This window comes from Maylandia zebra, linkage group LG6, assembly GCF_041146795.1.
Source record: "Maylandia zebra isolate NMK-2024a linkage group LG6, Mzebra_GT3a, whole genome shotgun sequence".
Taxonomy (NCBI): Eukaryota; Metazoa; Chordata; class Actinopteri; order Cichliformes; family Cichlidae; genus Maylandia; species Maylandia zebra.
The window spans coordinates 12623044-12639554 of record NC_135172.1 but is presented as its reverse complement, the minus strand read 5'-3'; the positions used below and the strand labels follow the sequence as shown (position 1 = coordinate 12639554).

The 16511-nt window shown below is 40.6% G+C and overlaps 2 protein-coding genes and 1 long non-coding RNA gene across 3 annotated transcripts; 1 reads left to right on the top strand and 2 right to left on the bottom strand.

The window, feature by feature from the left end:
• Positions 1–2039: 2039 nt before the first annotated feature.
• LOC143419154 (uncharacterized) lies at positions 2040–5152 on the bottom strand. Its single transcript, XR_013099132.1, has 3 exons — positions 5050–5152; positions 4804–4956; positions 2040–2459 (listed from the first exon to the last, which is right to left on the bottom strand). It is a non-coding gene; the product is annotated as an uncharacterized LOC143419154 (long non-coding RNA).
• A 1633-nt stretch (positions 5153–6785) lies between these two features.
• On the bottom strand, positions 6786–9111 carry LOC143418938 (glutathione synthetase-like). The gene is made up of 4 exons (XM_076884673.1): positions 8842–9111; positions 8617–8698; positions 7385–7604; positions 6786–6876 (listed from the first exon to the last, which is right to left on the bottom strand). Exons 1-3 carry the CDS (start codon positions 9076–9078, stop codon positions 7585–7587), a joined length of 339 nt encoding a protein of 112 aa, XP_076740788.1. The 5' UTR covers positions 9079–9111; the 3' UTR covers positions 6786–6876; positions 7385–7584.
• Positions 9112–9838: 727 nt separating this feature from the next.
• LOC143418937 (uncharacterized) lies at positions 9839–13553 on the top strand. Its single transcript, XM_076884671.1, has 8 exons — positions 9839–10225; positions 10310–10543; positions 10649–10753; positions 11420–11623; positions 11726–12058; positions 12383–12701; positions 12796–12853; positions 13015–13553. The coding sequence occupies exons 1-8, from the start codon at positions 9850–9852 to the stop codon at positions 13219–13221; spliced, it is 1836 nt and encodes a 611-aa protein (XP_076740786.1). The 5' UTR covers positions 9839–9849; the 3' UTR covers positions 13222–13553.
• Positions 13554–16511: the final 2958 nt, after the last annotated feature.

Genomic DNA, 16511 nt, shown 5'->3' with positions numbered 1-16511 from the left:
AGGGCGAACTGGTAAACTGACTGTTAACTTTCTTTTTGTTGTTGTTGTTTTAATAAAGAATGTAACTTTTAATTAACCACCTTTACCATTAAATCATGACCGTCCGATCACTGGTTAAGCTTTTCTCCTTACTTTTAAAATGCTCATTTTGTCCCAGTTACATGTTTCGCACGCATGTTTGTTGACGTTCTTTCTGGTTTTGCAGGAGGAGCTGAAAGGAAACGTTGAAAAATTACAAAAGGAAACAGCAAGAAGGAAGGTGAGTCTGTCAATGACATGGATGTTGACAGACTCCAAACAGAAAAACATGCTTTGCTATGACAACTAAAACAAAAAAACAATTTCCCATCATACAAAAGTCTGTTTGCACTCTTTACACTACATACTTTTGTATATTTTGTTACATTAATTTGGTTTATTTTTGTCCTCCAGGCTGAAAATAATTTAGACAAAGCCTATGTTCCTGCTGTCCTTGATGATGTTAAACGTCTCATGGATCCTTTGTACGAACTTTTGAAGTCAGTGAAACGTTTTACATCACTGCTTACACCAGTGCTGGATTTAATGGATGACCTACAGACTTTCGTGGGAGCCGGCAAGGAGTACATGAATAAGTACTTTGAGACAACAGCTGCAGAAATCAATCACAATGAAGAGAACCTACGCAGAGTTATGGCAACACTAACACAACTAGAAAAGAATAAAGATGAACTGTAGCATATTAGTCAGCGTCTGTCTCTGGTAAATGTTCTGTGAAACATCTCTTTCATACTGCGCTGCTTCTAAATCAAAGCTAACTGTACACTTGATTTATAAACTTTGATGAGAAAAAAATCTTTTCTTTCTTTCTTTCTTTTCTTTGTTATATCAGGTCTAATGCGAACACAAAACACAAAGCTGAGATTTTCTCTGTTTAGAAATCACATTAAATCTGACAGTTGTTAATGATTCATATGTAGAAACACTTTCATGTGAATAAAAACATTCAAACTGTTATTATTGCAAATTGTGACGTTTGTAAGAATAGAAGCGGTGGCTGATTGTTCTCTAGTGTTTGTGTGTGGATCAGTGTTGTTCAAGTTACTTGGAAAAAAGTAATTAGTTACTTATTACTGATTACTTCTCAAAAAATGTTATACCGTTACATTACTGATTACTTAATTTCAAAAGTAATTATTTACTTATTACTTAGTTACTTTTTGGTACACACCTGAATACTTAATAAAGCAATAGACCTTTCAGCCCAGTTCTATTTTTATGCATAATCCATCATATAAAAATTCAGTCAAATGGAAAAGTCTCTTTTTAAAAATTGTTTTATTATTTTTAATCTCTTAATTTTAGGGAAATCGCATCAAGCAAAAATGTAATTCTATACAACAGTTTTTAAAAAAAAACTATGTGAAAAAATCTATTTTCACCTGTTTAGCAGGAGTGGGGCCGGTGGTCATATCAGTGGGGGATCTGGTGGTTTCTCTGTGAATTTCCGTTCCCATGGTAGCGTGCTAGGTGCTTGTTCAGATTTGAAGTGTAATTTTTCGCAGAGTGTACAACGGACGCTAATGTTTTTGCCACTTTTTACAGAATAACACTTGAAGTAATATAAGTACTTCCACGCTTTTAACGCTGCATGGTCGTACTCTCTCCTGCACTCCATATTACCCATTGTTGATCTACGCACGTCTGCTGTTGCCACGTATATGAACACGCATGATCAGCACAGCGCACCAGGTAGAATCCAGTTTTCAGGCCCCTCTTCTGTGGAATCAGCTTCCAGTTTGGATTCAGGAGACAGACACTATCTCTACTTTTAAGATTAGGCTTAAAACTTTCCTCTTTGGTAAAGCATATAGTTAGGGCTGGACCAGGTGACCCTGAATCCTCCCTTAGTTATGCTGCAATAGACGTAGGCTGCCGGGGATTCCCATGATGCATTGAGTTTTTCCTTTCCAGTCACCTTTCTCACTCACTATGTATTAATAGACGTCTCTGCATTGAATCATATAGCAGCCAATCCTAAATGGGCTTGAAAAATAAAAATATGTTAAAGACACAAGTGATCAAAGTAGAAGTACCCATCACATAATATAATAAGAATAGAAGAATTGGCCTGCTATTTACAGCAACATACTGCTGTGATGGTTTTATTAATAGCATGAAACCAAACAGTAAAACCCAGAGATAGTGCTGCTTAATACTGAATAGAAATTAGACTGGAAGAACTGGAAACAGAAAATAATGTGGACGGTGGACAATCCGGTAATAATGTCTCAACTGAACACAACACAACTGATCCCCAAGGATTTACAGTGGAGATCATTTAAAGTTACATTATGCTTACCTTGTGTCTGCTTCTCCACCCAGCTGTTGATGTGGACCCTGGCCTCCTCTGCATTTCCTTTGAAGTCCACAGACTCGAGCTCAGCGTTGTAATGCTTTTTGGTGCCTTTTAAAAATTCCTGGAATTGTGAAAATAAGTCACTCGAAACAGATTCAACAAACTACGGAGACTTCAATCAAGTTCAGTCACTGTGTTAAAACATTTTCAGTCCTTTGGATGCAGTTGAATCTTGAACTAACCAGTCAGCCTTTGTCTAATAAAAGATTAAAGCAAATAGCTTGTTGGATGCCAATTTAAGTAGCCAGCATAGAAAAATACACAGATTGTGGGTAAGCTGGTTTGTAACGTTTCGGTTCAGATGGCAGCAGTTTTTGCTGACAAATGTAAGTTTTAGTATTTCTAAGTATTAATAAATTATTGTTTTACTTCTTTATATATTTCTTTATACTATTTGCAAATATTTTAAAAGTTTAATCTGCTGCGATGACTGGAACACAAAGGAGAGAAATGGTGCCTTGTCTCTTGTTATGAACTGTAAATAGCTAAGTGCTTAGAGCAGCTGGTCCTAGCACACTTCAAATCCTGTCTCCCCCCCACCCTGGACCCCCACCAATTTGCATACCGCCAGAACAGGAGCACAGAGGATGCAGTCTCCATCGCACTGCACTCTGTCCTCTCACACCTGGACAACAACAACACCTACGCCAGAATGCTGTTTATAGACTTCAGTTCAGCATTCAATACAATCCACCCCTCACAACTCATCAGGAAACTGACAGACCTGGGCATCAGTTCCCTCATCTGCAAATGGTTACTGGACTTCCTGACCAACCGCCCCCAACATGTCCGGCTGGATAACCACTGCTCATCTACCATCACAATGAACACCGGTGTACCACAAGGCTGTGTGATGAGCCCTTTCCTCTACTCCCTCTTCACCCACGACTGCAGACCTGCTGATGGTTCCAACACCATCATTAAGTTTGCAGATGACACCAAGGTGATTGGCCTCATCAGTGACAACGATGAGGCCGCCTACAGGGAGGAGGTGGATCGTCTGGCTGAGTGGTGCGACACAAACAACCTGCTGCTTAACACCGAGAAGACCAAGGAGCTCATCGTGGACTACAGGAGGAATGCTGACCCACATCCACCCATCCACATTAAGGGGACGGCTGTGGAGCGTGTGAGCAGCTTCAAGTTCCTGGGAGTCCACATCTCCGAGGATCTCACCTGGACGACCAACTGCTCCAAGCTGGTCAAGAAGGCTCACCAGCGCCTCTTCTTCTTGAGGACTCTGAGGAAGAACCACCTGTCCTCAGACATCCTGGTGAACTTCTATCGCTGCACCATCGAGAGCATCCTGACCAACTGTATAACAGTCTGGTACAGGAACTGCTCTGCCTCGGACCGGAAGGCGTTGCAGAGGGTCGTGAAAACTGCCCAGCGCATCGCCGGAGCACCACTTCCTGCCATAAAGGACATCTACAGGAAGCGGTGTCTGAAAAGGGCTGGGAAAATCATCAAAGACCCCAGTCACCCATCACATGGACTCTTCACCCTCCTGCCCTCTGGGAGGCGCCACAGGAGCCTCCGGACTAAGACCACCAGGTACCGGAACAGCTACTTCCCCACAGCTGTCAGACTCCTGAACTCTGCCTCCTGACATCTGACCCACGTTAAACTCATGCACTGAACATACACACCCCCACAATGGACAACTGTACCCTCAAACACACAATAATAACATGGAGTGAACCACCACTCACAACCACTAGCACTTTATATAGCCTCTGTAGAAACTATCTACACCCTCACTTATCTTAACTGCACTACTGTATAGCTCTGTGTAAATAATCATTCTGTACATTCAATAATCTTTAATCCTACAACTGTTTACAACTTGCATAGTTGCCGGGGATTCCCATGATGCATTGAGTTTTTCCTTTCCAGTCACCTTTCTCACTCACTATGCATTAATAGACCTCTCTGCATTGAATCATATCTGTTATTAACCTCTGTCTCTCTTCCACAGCATGTCTTTATCCTGTTTTCCTTCTCTCACCCCAACTGGTCGCAGAAGATGGCCCCGCCCCTCCCTGAGCCTGGTTCTGCTGGAGGTTTCTTCCTGTTAAAAGGGAGTTTTTACTTCCCACTGTCGCCAAAGTGCTTGCTCATAAGGGGTCATATGATTGTTGGGTTTTTCTCTGTATCTATGAAGCGCCTTGAGGTGACTTTTGTTGTGATTTGGCGCTATATAAATAAAATTGAATTGAATTGAATTGAATTATCTGAGGAAGAAGCAGAGTTGGTTTGTTTCCAGCTGAAATCATCCAGGCTCAGGAATTTGAATCGATCCACATCATTTCTGCTTGAACTAGAGAACATGAGTGTCGACTTACATTTGGTCTGTGAGACACATGTCATAGTGACAGTATTTGGGTTAATATGGCATTACTCACCCTGGTCGCATTTCTTCAATATCAGGCACCAAGTTCAGGAACTCGTTCTTTGCAGCCCGCGCAAGGTAGGAGGTCTCCAGAGTGGGAACCATCGGGAAGTTTTCACAGTCTGAGCAGGAGGGACTGGAGGCACGTGAGCTGTTCTCAGGGGTCCTTTAACACAAATCACACCAAGTTAGAATCAAATAGATAACCTGTCAATAACCGTTTGCAGATCGAGGTCAATGTTCCTAAAAATATGTTTACTTCTGGCCCATGGAGCCACAGCGGGAGTCCGAGAGAGGGGCAGGTAGAGGAAGGGGTGAGGGTGGCACTGCTGAAGCTCGTCACGGATGGATCACGTCCGATCGGTGAGATGAGAGAAAGCTGAAGTGAAACAACAGCAGGATGAGGTAGACGTCAATATAGGAACTCCCTGATGTGACACAGAAAGGCTATTTTTTTATTTCTTTGTATTATTTCTCACCTTGCAGTCACTGATGCTGTTCACCAGCTGCTTGTATTCAGTATTGAAGGTGTGTGTCAGAAGGCGCAGGCACTACAACACAACAGGAACAAGACCGATCAGCTCCGAGCAGAGAAGGAAGAAGACAGCAACAAGAACGCCCACTAAGCCCACGTTTTTCTCACCTTGGTGGCCAGCTCCTTCTCACGCTTTCAAAGGTGGTGCTGGAGATCTGCGAGGAGACGGAGGTGGATGCGGACAGAGTGCCGGAGCTCACGCTGGGGGACAGAGACTCACTCAGGGACTTGGTGGTGGGAGCTGTTCCCACGGGAGCCGCCTCTCCCAGAAGGTGACGGGTCTTTTCCACCTGGACGAAAGATGGGGGCGAATGTGAGGTGGGGAGAAGAGGGGAGGTTAGTCATGTAAAGTCTGTACTCTAAGAAAAAACTTTTTAGAATAGCACTTTGGTCTTTGAGTTGAAAAGTCATTTTCCCCTCTACGATATTAAACAGATTTATTTCTTTATGAATCTTTTAAGGCCCCACCTCCTGCAGCTGCTCCATCTTCTCCAGCTCCCACTGGTGCTCTAGGATGAGGCTATCTCCTCTGGGCCTCCAGCCGGCCAGGTTCTCCTCTCCACGCACATAAGCCACTGATGTGTCCAGCACCTTCCTCCTCCTCCTCTGCATCCCTGCTCAGGACATGAGCCCTCATTAGGATGAAGCTCTCCACAGAATTATGATAAAACAGCTGCCGTTCTTTAAACATGTTTCATGGCCGCTCACCTGAGCTTCCAGTGTCAGACATCTTACACAAGCTCAGCTCGTAGATCCCAGTCACTCGGTTGCTATAATGAAGCAGAAGTTTTGAACAAGGAAACTTTGTAACAGGGCAGATATCTTTGATTGTGAAACAGAGATGGCCACAGTGCAGCAGCCCAGATTTACCAGTCAGGAGTTTTGGAGTATCCAGTCCCAAAGAGGTTCTTGAGAGAACGGGATGGGTAAATCTTGGCGTCTCGGGAGTAAAAGACCGTGCAGATGTCTTTGGTGATAATGGCAGGCTGGATGCAATGGTCCAGCTGCAGAGAGGAGATAAAGGGTGTGTGTTAGACACGATGACATCAAGAGACTTAAAAACACGTACAAACAGGTACAACACGGCGGAGCAGCGGCTGACCTCCAGATACGCAGATAAGGTCATGTAGATCTTCTCTCCGTAGGGAGTGACGCGGTTGAGCAGGAGGGAACCTTTTAAGGGTGTTTTTATTTGTGCTCCCTGGCCTGGAAATAAACGGTTTCCGATCAGACCTGCTTCATCTTTGTGCCCTTGGTATCTGACTCGCTTGCTCCCCCATGCATTTTAAAAGAATCCTTCTCTTCAGCATGAAGTTCTGGCTCAGCTTTAATGTCTGCGTTACGTGTACACAAAGACTGAAACGTTCAATGATAAAAACACACAGTGGAATAAAATTGTGAGACGTCATCAGTTGATGCAGTTTAAGGACACTTGTTGTTCTGTGCAGTCTCACCTGGAGCTCACGCTTCTAGTTCATGCCATCATCACCAAAGATTCTTCAATTAATAGTTTAAAGATGTCCATGAATGCACTGCTAACTGCTCTTCACCCTGATAAAAATCAACATGCATTTAGAATAAGAAACACTTTTACAAAACCAAAAGCTTCACTGTACTTAGTGATTTATACGTCTACAAAACAGGTTCAGTTTGTAACTGAGAGAGCGGCTCAGTGGCGCTGAATTATATTTCCAATAGAAACACAATTTCATATGTTGTAGTAACAACACACTGCCACAAGATGGCAGCCTAGGCCTACTTTAACATGCTGTTCCAGTACAAAAGAAAAAGTGACAGAGCCTTGAAAGAGTGACAGAGACACTTTTTATGAACTCATCTGTAATGTGTCACCTTTTCTGTAGGATGAAGAAGTGCTTCCCTTCTTTTAAAGTAAATACAGGCTTACAAAGATCCTCTAAACATGTTTCTGAAATAATCCTAAACACAATCATTAAATCAAAAATGCAAGAAACTATTTATTTAATCACTCTTCTTAACTTAATTCCTTAACTTAGTAAAAAAAAAAATAAAATAGACAAGAACTTTTCTGCTGTCTCACCTCTGTCAGTTTTCATGCTGTTGCAAGAACAGGTGGAGGTGCAGGTGGAACTCTGACTTCAGTGTGGTTTGTATGTGCAGGCAGGAGTCTGACATCTCAGGACAGCAGAGGGTTGTCGAGCACGGTGACTCCTGCTGCGACGCCCCCGTCTGACTGTCCTGAGCTCTTGGTCCTCAGCAGACGGCCCACACACTCATTCATCACCATGTCTTTACCCTGCCTGTAAGAAAGCAAAGACAAGGCTAACATTAGAAACAGCCACCAACCAATCCCTTTTACTCTACCACCCAAAAACCAGTGAGAAACACTAGCTAGTATTAACTTGGAATCAAAGTGCACTAATCCCCAGGCTCCCAGCATAACATACAGTCCAACACAAACTCCACAAACTGTCTTGCTTCAGCTGACTTTCCTTCACCTTCTCTCCAGACAATCTGTTGTGCTCTTTTCAGCACAAAGCCACACTCCTGCTCACTGATCCTCACCTCTTTTTAACCTAGTCTCAGCAACTTTGTCCCATAGCTTGCACATCCTTTCCACCTCCATCTTTCTTCCCAGCCAACTGATACATACCTTTTCTCCTTCCTTAAAAGCCAGCCTAAGAAATACCATTTTATAAACGCCCCATAAATGAAACTGCCATTTTCAAAAATCGTATCATCCAAATTCATGCAGCGTGGCTAAATTATGAATGAATTACAAACCCGAGCTTCCTTGCTAACATGATTAACAGCTAAATACTATCATAGTGGAGTGTAAAATTACTGCTAAAATAGCTCATATGAACCCTGATACTGGACTTTGTATTTATCAAAACAAATGATCTGATATTACAAAGAAAACTAATGATTGCTTTTTACAGTATTAGCCCAGAGTGATGTAAGGCAGGGTGGTTAGTCAGCCATAACCTGCTGACAACTTGTATCTGGTAGCTTTTTCACATCCTGATCAATGTTGTTGTCAAGTGTGTCTCATATACACTATTATCTCAGTCACAGTACAGCATGCATGAATCACAGTAGATACACAGTAATGCAAAACAGCAGGCAGTCATGTATGTGTCGTCACTGTTTTGACTGAGGCTAGCTCATACATGGAATGCAAGAAAATGCTGCATGTGTGTGCAGATCCACACATGCACTGCTTAAACTTCCCTAGTTTAACAAATGGTGAGCAACAAACAGAAGTTTTCAACATTTTTAAAGACGCTTCTATCCCCCCGCCCGCTGTACCTCCTCCTTCTCGCTGAGACTTCAAGACAAACCGTTCTGCTGCTGACAAGGCCACTGATACTGTTTTGTCCCTCTCTGGACCCTGTAGACCAGCGCAACCACAGAGAAATAAATCAGAGGAATAAAATGCAAATGATATTGCTTACACTGAACAGCAACACCCAGGTGAGGATTATCTAATGCCAAATTTTCCAAACAATGAACAAACCGTGCCCTTTGTCTCACCATGTCTAGAGTGTAGAGGTCAGCCAATGTCGCTCGGATCTGCTGCACAGCTTGAGGCTGGTCTGGGAAGAATCTGTCCAGGACTCCAGGTCTGGGGAGCACTTGCTGAACCTTCTTGGTACCAGCCAGGTGAGCGCTGATATCTGGACACTTCACAGCTCGAGAGCGCTCCATGAGGAGACGAGCATCCCAGCTCTGCAATGGAAAACAGACAATGAATTCTCTGCTTTTTATCATTAGATGTATTTCTGTATTAAAAAATTCCGTTTATTGGGCCACTTTGTGCTAGAAGAATTTTTCCAGCATAAAATAGCCTCTATCATTTCACTAACTAACTTATTTCACTGCTGCTAATGACGTTTCACAAACTGTCACAGGTTTTTTAGCTTCGTTCGTATAAACTTTCTTGTGGTTGAGATTCCCGAGAAAACAGCCAGCACACTGAGCAGCAGAGGGTGACAACAGTTGGTTTCAACAACTACAGCGCCTAATCAGGATATTTAAGAAAGTAAAAGTGAGATTTTCATATTTGTTGGTAACTATTAGTGTGCAGAATTATTATGCAACTAAATGAAAAATGAATATTTCCCCATTTCCTTTGTTTATTTTCAGCCAATGAAGTGAGAATGACAAAACAAACAACTTTAAAACTTTAAATTTATAAATAAATGTTTTTGACATAAAAAAAAGTCATTGACCAAAACACTGAATTTACTTTCAAGTTGAAGATTGTTGGTTATTTGATTTCTCAATGATCAAATGTTTTCTGCAGCAGCACCCGGAACCTCCCAGACAATGTTCGGAGAGGGTTTTGGTCAGAAGAAGAAGTACTATAATTTTCCAGTTAATATGAAATCAATGGAAAATAACACGTTTGATTCTTCTCAAATCTTTGGTGGTCTGTTTTTAATACATTTCTTGACCCTGTGACTTTTTGCAACAAAACATTTGATGGTTCTCTGATAACGTTGCAATATATTAGCAATTTTCAGAGTGCTGCATGGAAAAATGCATGAAACTTATATTGTCAGAATAACATATGAATGTTATAGAAATTGTGTAAATCTGCACAGATGCTTGTTAATCAAATGTTGTGTTAAAGGTGTTCAGGGACAAACAAACAGCATCTGTGCCTTGAAAGGTTCATCAGTGAATCTGTCCTGCTCACATCAACATCCAACATCAAGCATGAACTGGTACAGTGTACACAGGGGGGGCTTCAAGATTGAGACATCTGCAGATGGAAAGTACAGCATGTCAGCAGATAGTAACTTGACTCTGACAGTCAACAATCTAGCAGAGAATGATGCAAACATTTACTGCTGCAGAGAACCTGCTGACAAATCAGACTGTGGCCAAAGGGGAATTTCTCTCAGTGTTGCAGGTACAGTGGTTTTATCAAACGCGTTAAGAACTCATCTATGAATAATCAATGTATTGATATTATTTCAATTAATGATCCTCTCAGAGCTGCAGGTAAAGGTGATTCCTGCCACAGAGGGACAGACAGTAACACTGATGTGCAGCAGCAGCTGTCCTCTGACTGAAAAGCCTGCAGCCTACATCTGGTACAAGAACAGAGAGTTTCTCTATGAGGACTGGTCTCCCTGGTACCAAGAGCTGCTCAGCAGTGAGGAAGCAGTCACATACTCCTGTGCTGTCAAAGGCTACGAGCATCTCAGAGCCCCTCAAGTCTCTGTGGGTGAGTCATGATGTTCAGTGTGTTACAAAATAAACTACTCTAAATAAACTAAGTCAAATAATTCTGAGTAAACATACTCAATACTCTAATATTTTTTTCATCCAGATTCCATCACATCAACATGCGTCAATGTGACGTACACTAAAAGCGAAATGTGTCCTTATCAGCAGGGATCAGAACATGAGCCTTGTTCCATCACATTTCCCAGAGGTGAACACAAACACGTCTTCTTACTGGTCTCTGAAATGCACTGTTTCTATATTCACTTTTTTAACCCCTCAGCTGTAAAAAGGCTGAAGGGTTAAAAGATGTTATTGGCAGTTGGCATGGACACAGAGATTTGTGAATGCGAGAATGAGTAGGATTTCCAAATTGCTACAAAAGGCACATGTACTAAAAATCTTTGATGATTTTGAATCTCCTTGACACTGACCTCGAGGTCAAGGTCAAAGTTCTAGTTTTCTGAAAATTTTGTGATTGCAATAATTCAGGAATGGATTCAAGTAGGATTTTCACATTAACAGCACAGGTACATCTACTAAGAAGCTGAGGGGTAGCACTGACAGCCATCAGGTCACACGTGAATTACATTACGCTTTGGGTGAAAAAAGTAGAATGCCAAGATTATTATTGAAGTGTGTGGATGCAGTCAATGAAAATGTGTTAAACTGAAAACGTCCCTGATGAGGAAAAGACAGAATGAGTACACAGACTCCTCTCTTATAATGAAAAGAGAAGTGAGTTCAAGTACCGTTCTTTGAACTCACCTCTACAAATCTGCTCCCATACACAAAACCATGTAACTGACATACATACACGTATAAAATATGCATAATAACATAGTGACTGACGAAACTGTATTTATCATCTCTTCAGTGGTACATGTTGTAAAGACACCTGGGAACACACTGACCTGTAGCACCTCATGTCCTCTGATCGACCCTCAAACTGTCTATGTGTGGTATGAAAATGGAAAACTTTATAGGGAAAATATAAGAAGCATTTCAACTCCAAGTTCTTTGAAAAACAACTTTTACTGTGCAATTAAAGGTCATGAGCATCTTCAATCTGATGACGTCTGTGAGTATCAAAGAAAACTGTTAATTCTGTTAATTAATAACAAGCTGTTATCTCAACATGCAGACACCACAGTCAACTTTAAATCGTCCATCTATATTTCAGGTGTTCAGGATAAAAACTGCTGGACAGTGAATTATGTCAGCAGGAGAATCTGTGCTCTGGAAGGATCTTCAGTGAACATTATCAGTAAATACTCACATCCTGATAACATGAAACCAGAGTTTAAATGTTGGAGTAAAAAATGGAAAACAGGTGATAAGGAACTTGAAAAACCGATTGAGCCTTCAGGTCGTGTGGAGTATCAGGACAACATGAAGAACCAACACACCCTGACCATCAAAAACCTGAAGAAGAATGACTCAGGAGAATACACCTTCATCCTGAAAGGAAATGATAAAGAACTGAAACTGCCTGGAGTCTTTTTGATTGTCACAGGTAAAGTCTCCTAACAAGATGACCTAAGATGTTTCATTCATGTAAGAGCCTCAATGTTTTACACTAAAAAGCCTAAAAAGCCTCATGTAAACCTGAGCAAACAATACTGAATGTAAAAGTGTTATCAGCAAAATTTCACTGATCATCACATTTTAGCTGGTCTAAGAAGTGCTTCTTGTAAAACTGTTGACGGTCCTTTGCGTTCCACATTGACCTGTATCACATTACCCATCAAAATGCTATCCTATATTAAAAAAAAGGTCATTGGGAAATTTTTTTATGAGATTTATAGTTTTTAATTATTTAGTAATGTTCCTCTTTCAGAGCTGAGAGTGAAGATGAGTCCTTCTGCAGTGGTGACAGAGGGTCAGAGAGTCACACTGACCTGCAGCACCAGCTGTCCTCTGACTGACAACACAAATTACATTTGGTACTTCAACAGTCGACATCTGAACATGACAGAGACCCACAACAAACATCTGATCCTAGACCCAGTCAGCAGGGAGAATATAAGAAATTATTCCTGTGGTGTTAAAACTAACAAGGATAACACCACAGCTCAATGGCTACCAGCAGCTGCAGGAGGTTTTGCAGCTCTCCTGTTAATAATAATAATACTTCTCACTGTGTTCTGCTGCCGGAGGTGAGCATCACTGTGTTCTCTTTAAGATCAGTCATGTTCAAACTCTGATTTGAAATCTGTTATTCAGTCATATCCTTTCATGTTTGACACTCAGAAAAAAGAGGGCTTCTAGTCATTCTCCAAAGAGTGAAATATCAGACAACAAACAGCAGGTACACAACACAGTGCATCCACAATCCTGTTTTTCTTTTACTTGATCATTTATCCTTTGTGTGGATAGATTTTTTTGTCTTGTTTATCTCACCAATGTCTTAACCTTCCATATGGTGTAAAATGTGTACCATATGGGAGGTTATGTTTTTGGTCTCCTCAGGTTAGCCATAATCCCATATATGAAAACGTCTCAGCTCACTACAGCAGAATGCCTGTCAATACACACCAACCAGCTCATCTCTATTCCAATGAAGGAGAACTTGACTCCAATCAAGGTGACCTCTACTGCAATGAAGGTAAAGTCTATCCCAATCAAGCTGAACTCTATTCCAATACAGCTGATCTATACTCTAACATCCAATACTGAGTCACTGCCTTTTAAACAGAAAAAAAACTCAAAAAAGCACCACAGCTGTTGTGTACAGAGTGTAAAACAACCACACTCTAAAATGGCACGTAGAATACAGTAGAAATGAGTAGAAAAGTAGAAATGCTTGTGGGTTTCAATTTAAAGATGTTTGATCATGAAATGCATGTGTTGTGTACAAAGTATAAGACAATGTAAAAATATTATTGCTAACTTTGTAAAACATGCAAACTTGTGAGCTTTGTGTTGTTGCTTTCTGCGTGGTTTAGAGCTTTCAAACTGAACAGTTAAAACTTAAAGTCATCATTTCTTTTTTCCCTGAACCATACATGAACTGATAACGGCTTAACATAAATCAATAACCTTTATGAGTATTAATAAATATAAAAAAAATGAGCTGTAGTAGTTTAATTCTTTCAGCTATAGTGTGAAGATTTATCTGAATAATCATTTGTCTCTTATTTCTTCAGGTTTTTCTGTAAAGTTTTTGAATGTTTGATGCTTGAATGACCCATTTTCCCTTCTATTATTGTCTCTTAAAGAAACTATTTGTTATCAGAATGTTCAAAAACATCACACAGTTAGGTGACAGTGTTGATACAGCCCGTGACTTAGGATGTAATTATTATGTAAAAATACTTATTGGTAGGTGCGATGGAATAAATGAGTAATAATTCAAGATCTCTTAGGAGAGAAGAAAAGTGTCCTGAAATACTGAGTAATTCCGAAAAAAGTTTAGAGAACAGGATTACACATACATTGTATATTTAAGTTGATAACTTTGGGTCATTTTTAGGAGAAATGTTTTTCACGACTTTCATTGAAAATACACATTTATTTTTACTGAAAAATGCCAAGGTTATATAAGCAATGATGTTATTTCTAATATTAATTAATTACATGTTATTAACCTAAACATTTGGAATTTTTGTCATATGAACATCCACCATTATAACCAGCACCCCCACAATCAGGGTTGTGGGGGTGCTGGAGCCTATCCCAGCTACCACAGGGTAAGAGGCAGGGTACACCCTGGGCAGGATATGTCCAGTTTGTCACAAGGCGAACACATAGAGACAGACAACCATTCGCACTCAAATGCACAATTTAGAATTACCAACCCCACTAACTGCATGTCTTTGGAACGTGGGAGGAACAAGAACCCATGCAAACATGGAAAGAACATGCAAACTCCACAGAAAGGCTCCGACTTGATAACAGGTAGGCAGACAACAACAGAAAATGTTACCAATACCAGCAGGATAACTCAGCAAACAGTATTAGATCCTTCAGCATTACTGTATCATGAGATATGATAATATTGTCATCTAGTGGACGTGTCTCTAACTGCAAAACAGACAAACAGACGAAAAAAAACCCAAAAAAACAGTAGAGGAGCCCCCCAGAATTGTCTGAGACAGCAAAAAACAAGAGTGAATTTCAAACCACATTTTTTTTAAAGAGTAACTTTGCGAACAATTTTTTTCTTTTGTTTTTCACATCTACTTTTAGTTCTTAGCTAAGTTTTAGTTAACTATAATAACTGCATCAGAATCTGCTTCAGCTCCAAGTGTTGCCTTGGAGTTGAGGTTTCCATCATCTACCTGATAAATTGTGTCCAAGCACTGTGAAGGTTATATTTTTCGACTTTCATACCATCAGGCCAACCTTCCTGGCTGATAAACTGATGCATGTGGATGCCTCTCTTGTGTCCTGGATTGTGGATTACCTGACAGGAAGGCCACAATATCTGCGTCTTCAACACTTTGTGTCTTCCACAGAGATCAGCAACACACTCGTATCAGAAAATAAACCGGACTGCGTTAAAAGCATCACTGCATTCTGCAGGAAGGGCCCGAGTCGTATCTATTTTCTGAAGCAGCTGAGATCTTTTAACATGTATCGGACAACGCTCAGGATTTTCTCTGAGTCTGTTGTGGTCAGTGCCATCCTCTTTGCTGTTGCATGCTGGGACAGCAGGATGAGGGTCACAGATGCCAACATATTATTGATAGAAAGGTAAAAAAGATGGATGAGATAATGAAGCTGTTTTCTAATGAAAGTTTCTGTTAAAGGTGTTATTATTTGGAACTTTATCCATGTTTATTACGAGCATTAATGCTATAACTGTCACGATACTGGGTTTTGTACCCAGTGTTTTCTGTTTGGGAAATATCACTACCATTTGTAGTTTTTAGTTTAAATATTACCTTTGCTTTGGTTAGGTTTTCATTCTGATTTTGTATTCATCGTTTTCTTTGTTATTCTCAAGTTTTTCTGGTCCTCCTGTGTTGTCTATGCCTCATCTACGTTTCTGTGTCCATGTTTAGTGAGTTTGTCTTTGTGTTTACTTTGGCCTGTCAAAATCAGGTGTTAGTCTCAGTCTAAGTGTTGGTTTCCTGTTTTATTTTGATAGTCTTTTGCCCTGTGTGTGTTGTGTTCAGTTTTTCTTTGCTCGTTTTCATTAATTGATTCTGTTCACTTGCACCTTGTTTTCCCCAGCAGTGTCTCTTTCCCCCATAGCCTCATGTCTTTTCAAGTCTATTCAAATTTCCCTCTGTTCAAGTTTTCAGTTTAGGTTTTTGTTCCTGAGCTCTGGCAATAAAGCTGTTTGAGTTTAGTTAAGCCTGTCTGCCAAGTCCTGCATTTTGGGTTCTCTCGTTGCTTGGCACACACCCTCACTTGATAGTAACAGTAAAAATATGACAGTAAAACCAAAAGTATTACAATTCTTAGTGATCAGCAATCATTAAAATCAATTGTCCCTGAGTGTAAAATATAAAAAGATTGGTGAAAACTTGGCACATAACATAATTGAGTAATGACATTTACAGTCCTCACTTGTTGAAGGTTAAGCAGAGAACAATAGAAAATGTTACCAACGTGTGCAGAATGGCTCAGAAAAGATGATCAGATCCCTCAGCATCAAGACTGTTGCATTAAACATGGAGTTGCTGACACAATGAGCAGTAATTATGGTCCCTTCTGGTCTCAAATTACTAAACAACAGAACAAGAGAGAAGGTGCTAAAGGAATCTGAAATTGTGCTTGTTTTTCAGCATTCAAACAATAAATCACAGAATCTGAGGCAGGAAACAACAAGAGTGAATGTTGAACACAATTTTCCTATAAAATTTTACAGTGTTTATCTCTGTGGTTGAAGACCTGTTGTCACTTCTGAGTGTTGCTCAAATGTGGTAAAAGCTGTCACTTTTAGGCCACACCCAGCACCCATGTGTAACCAGTATAAAAAAAAAGTCTGCATCTCCACAGCAGTTCATGTTGCACAG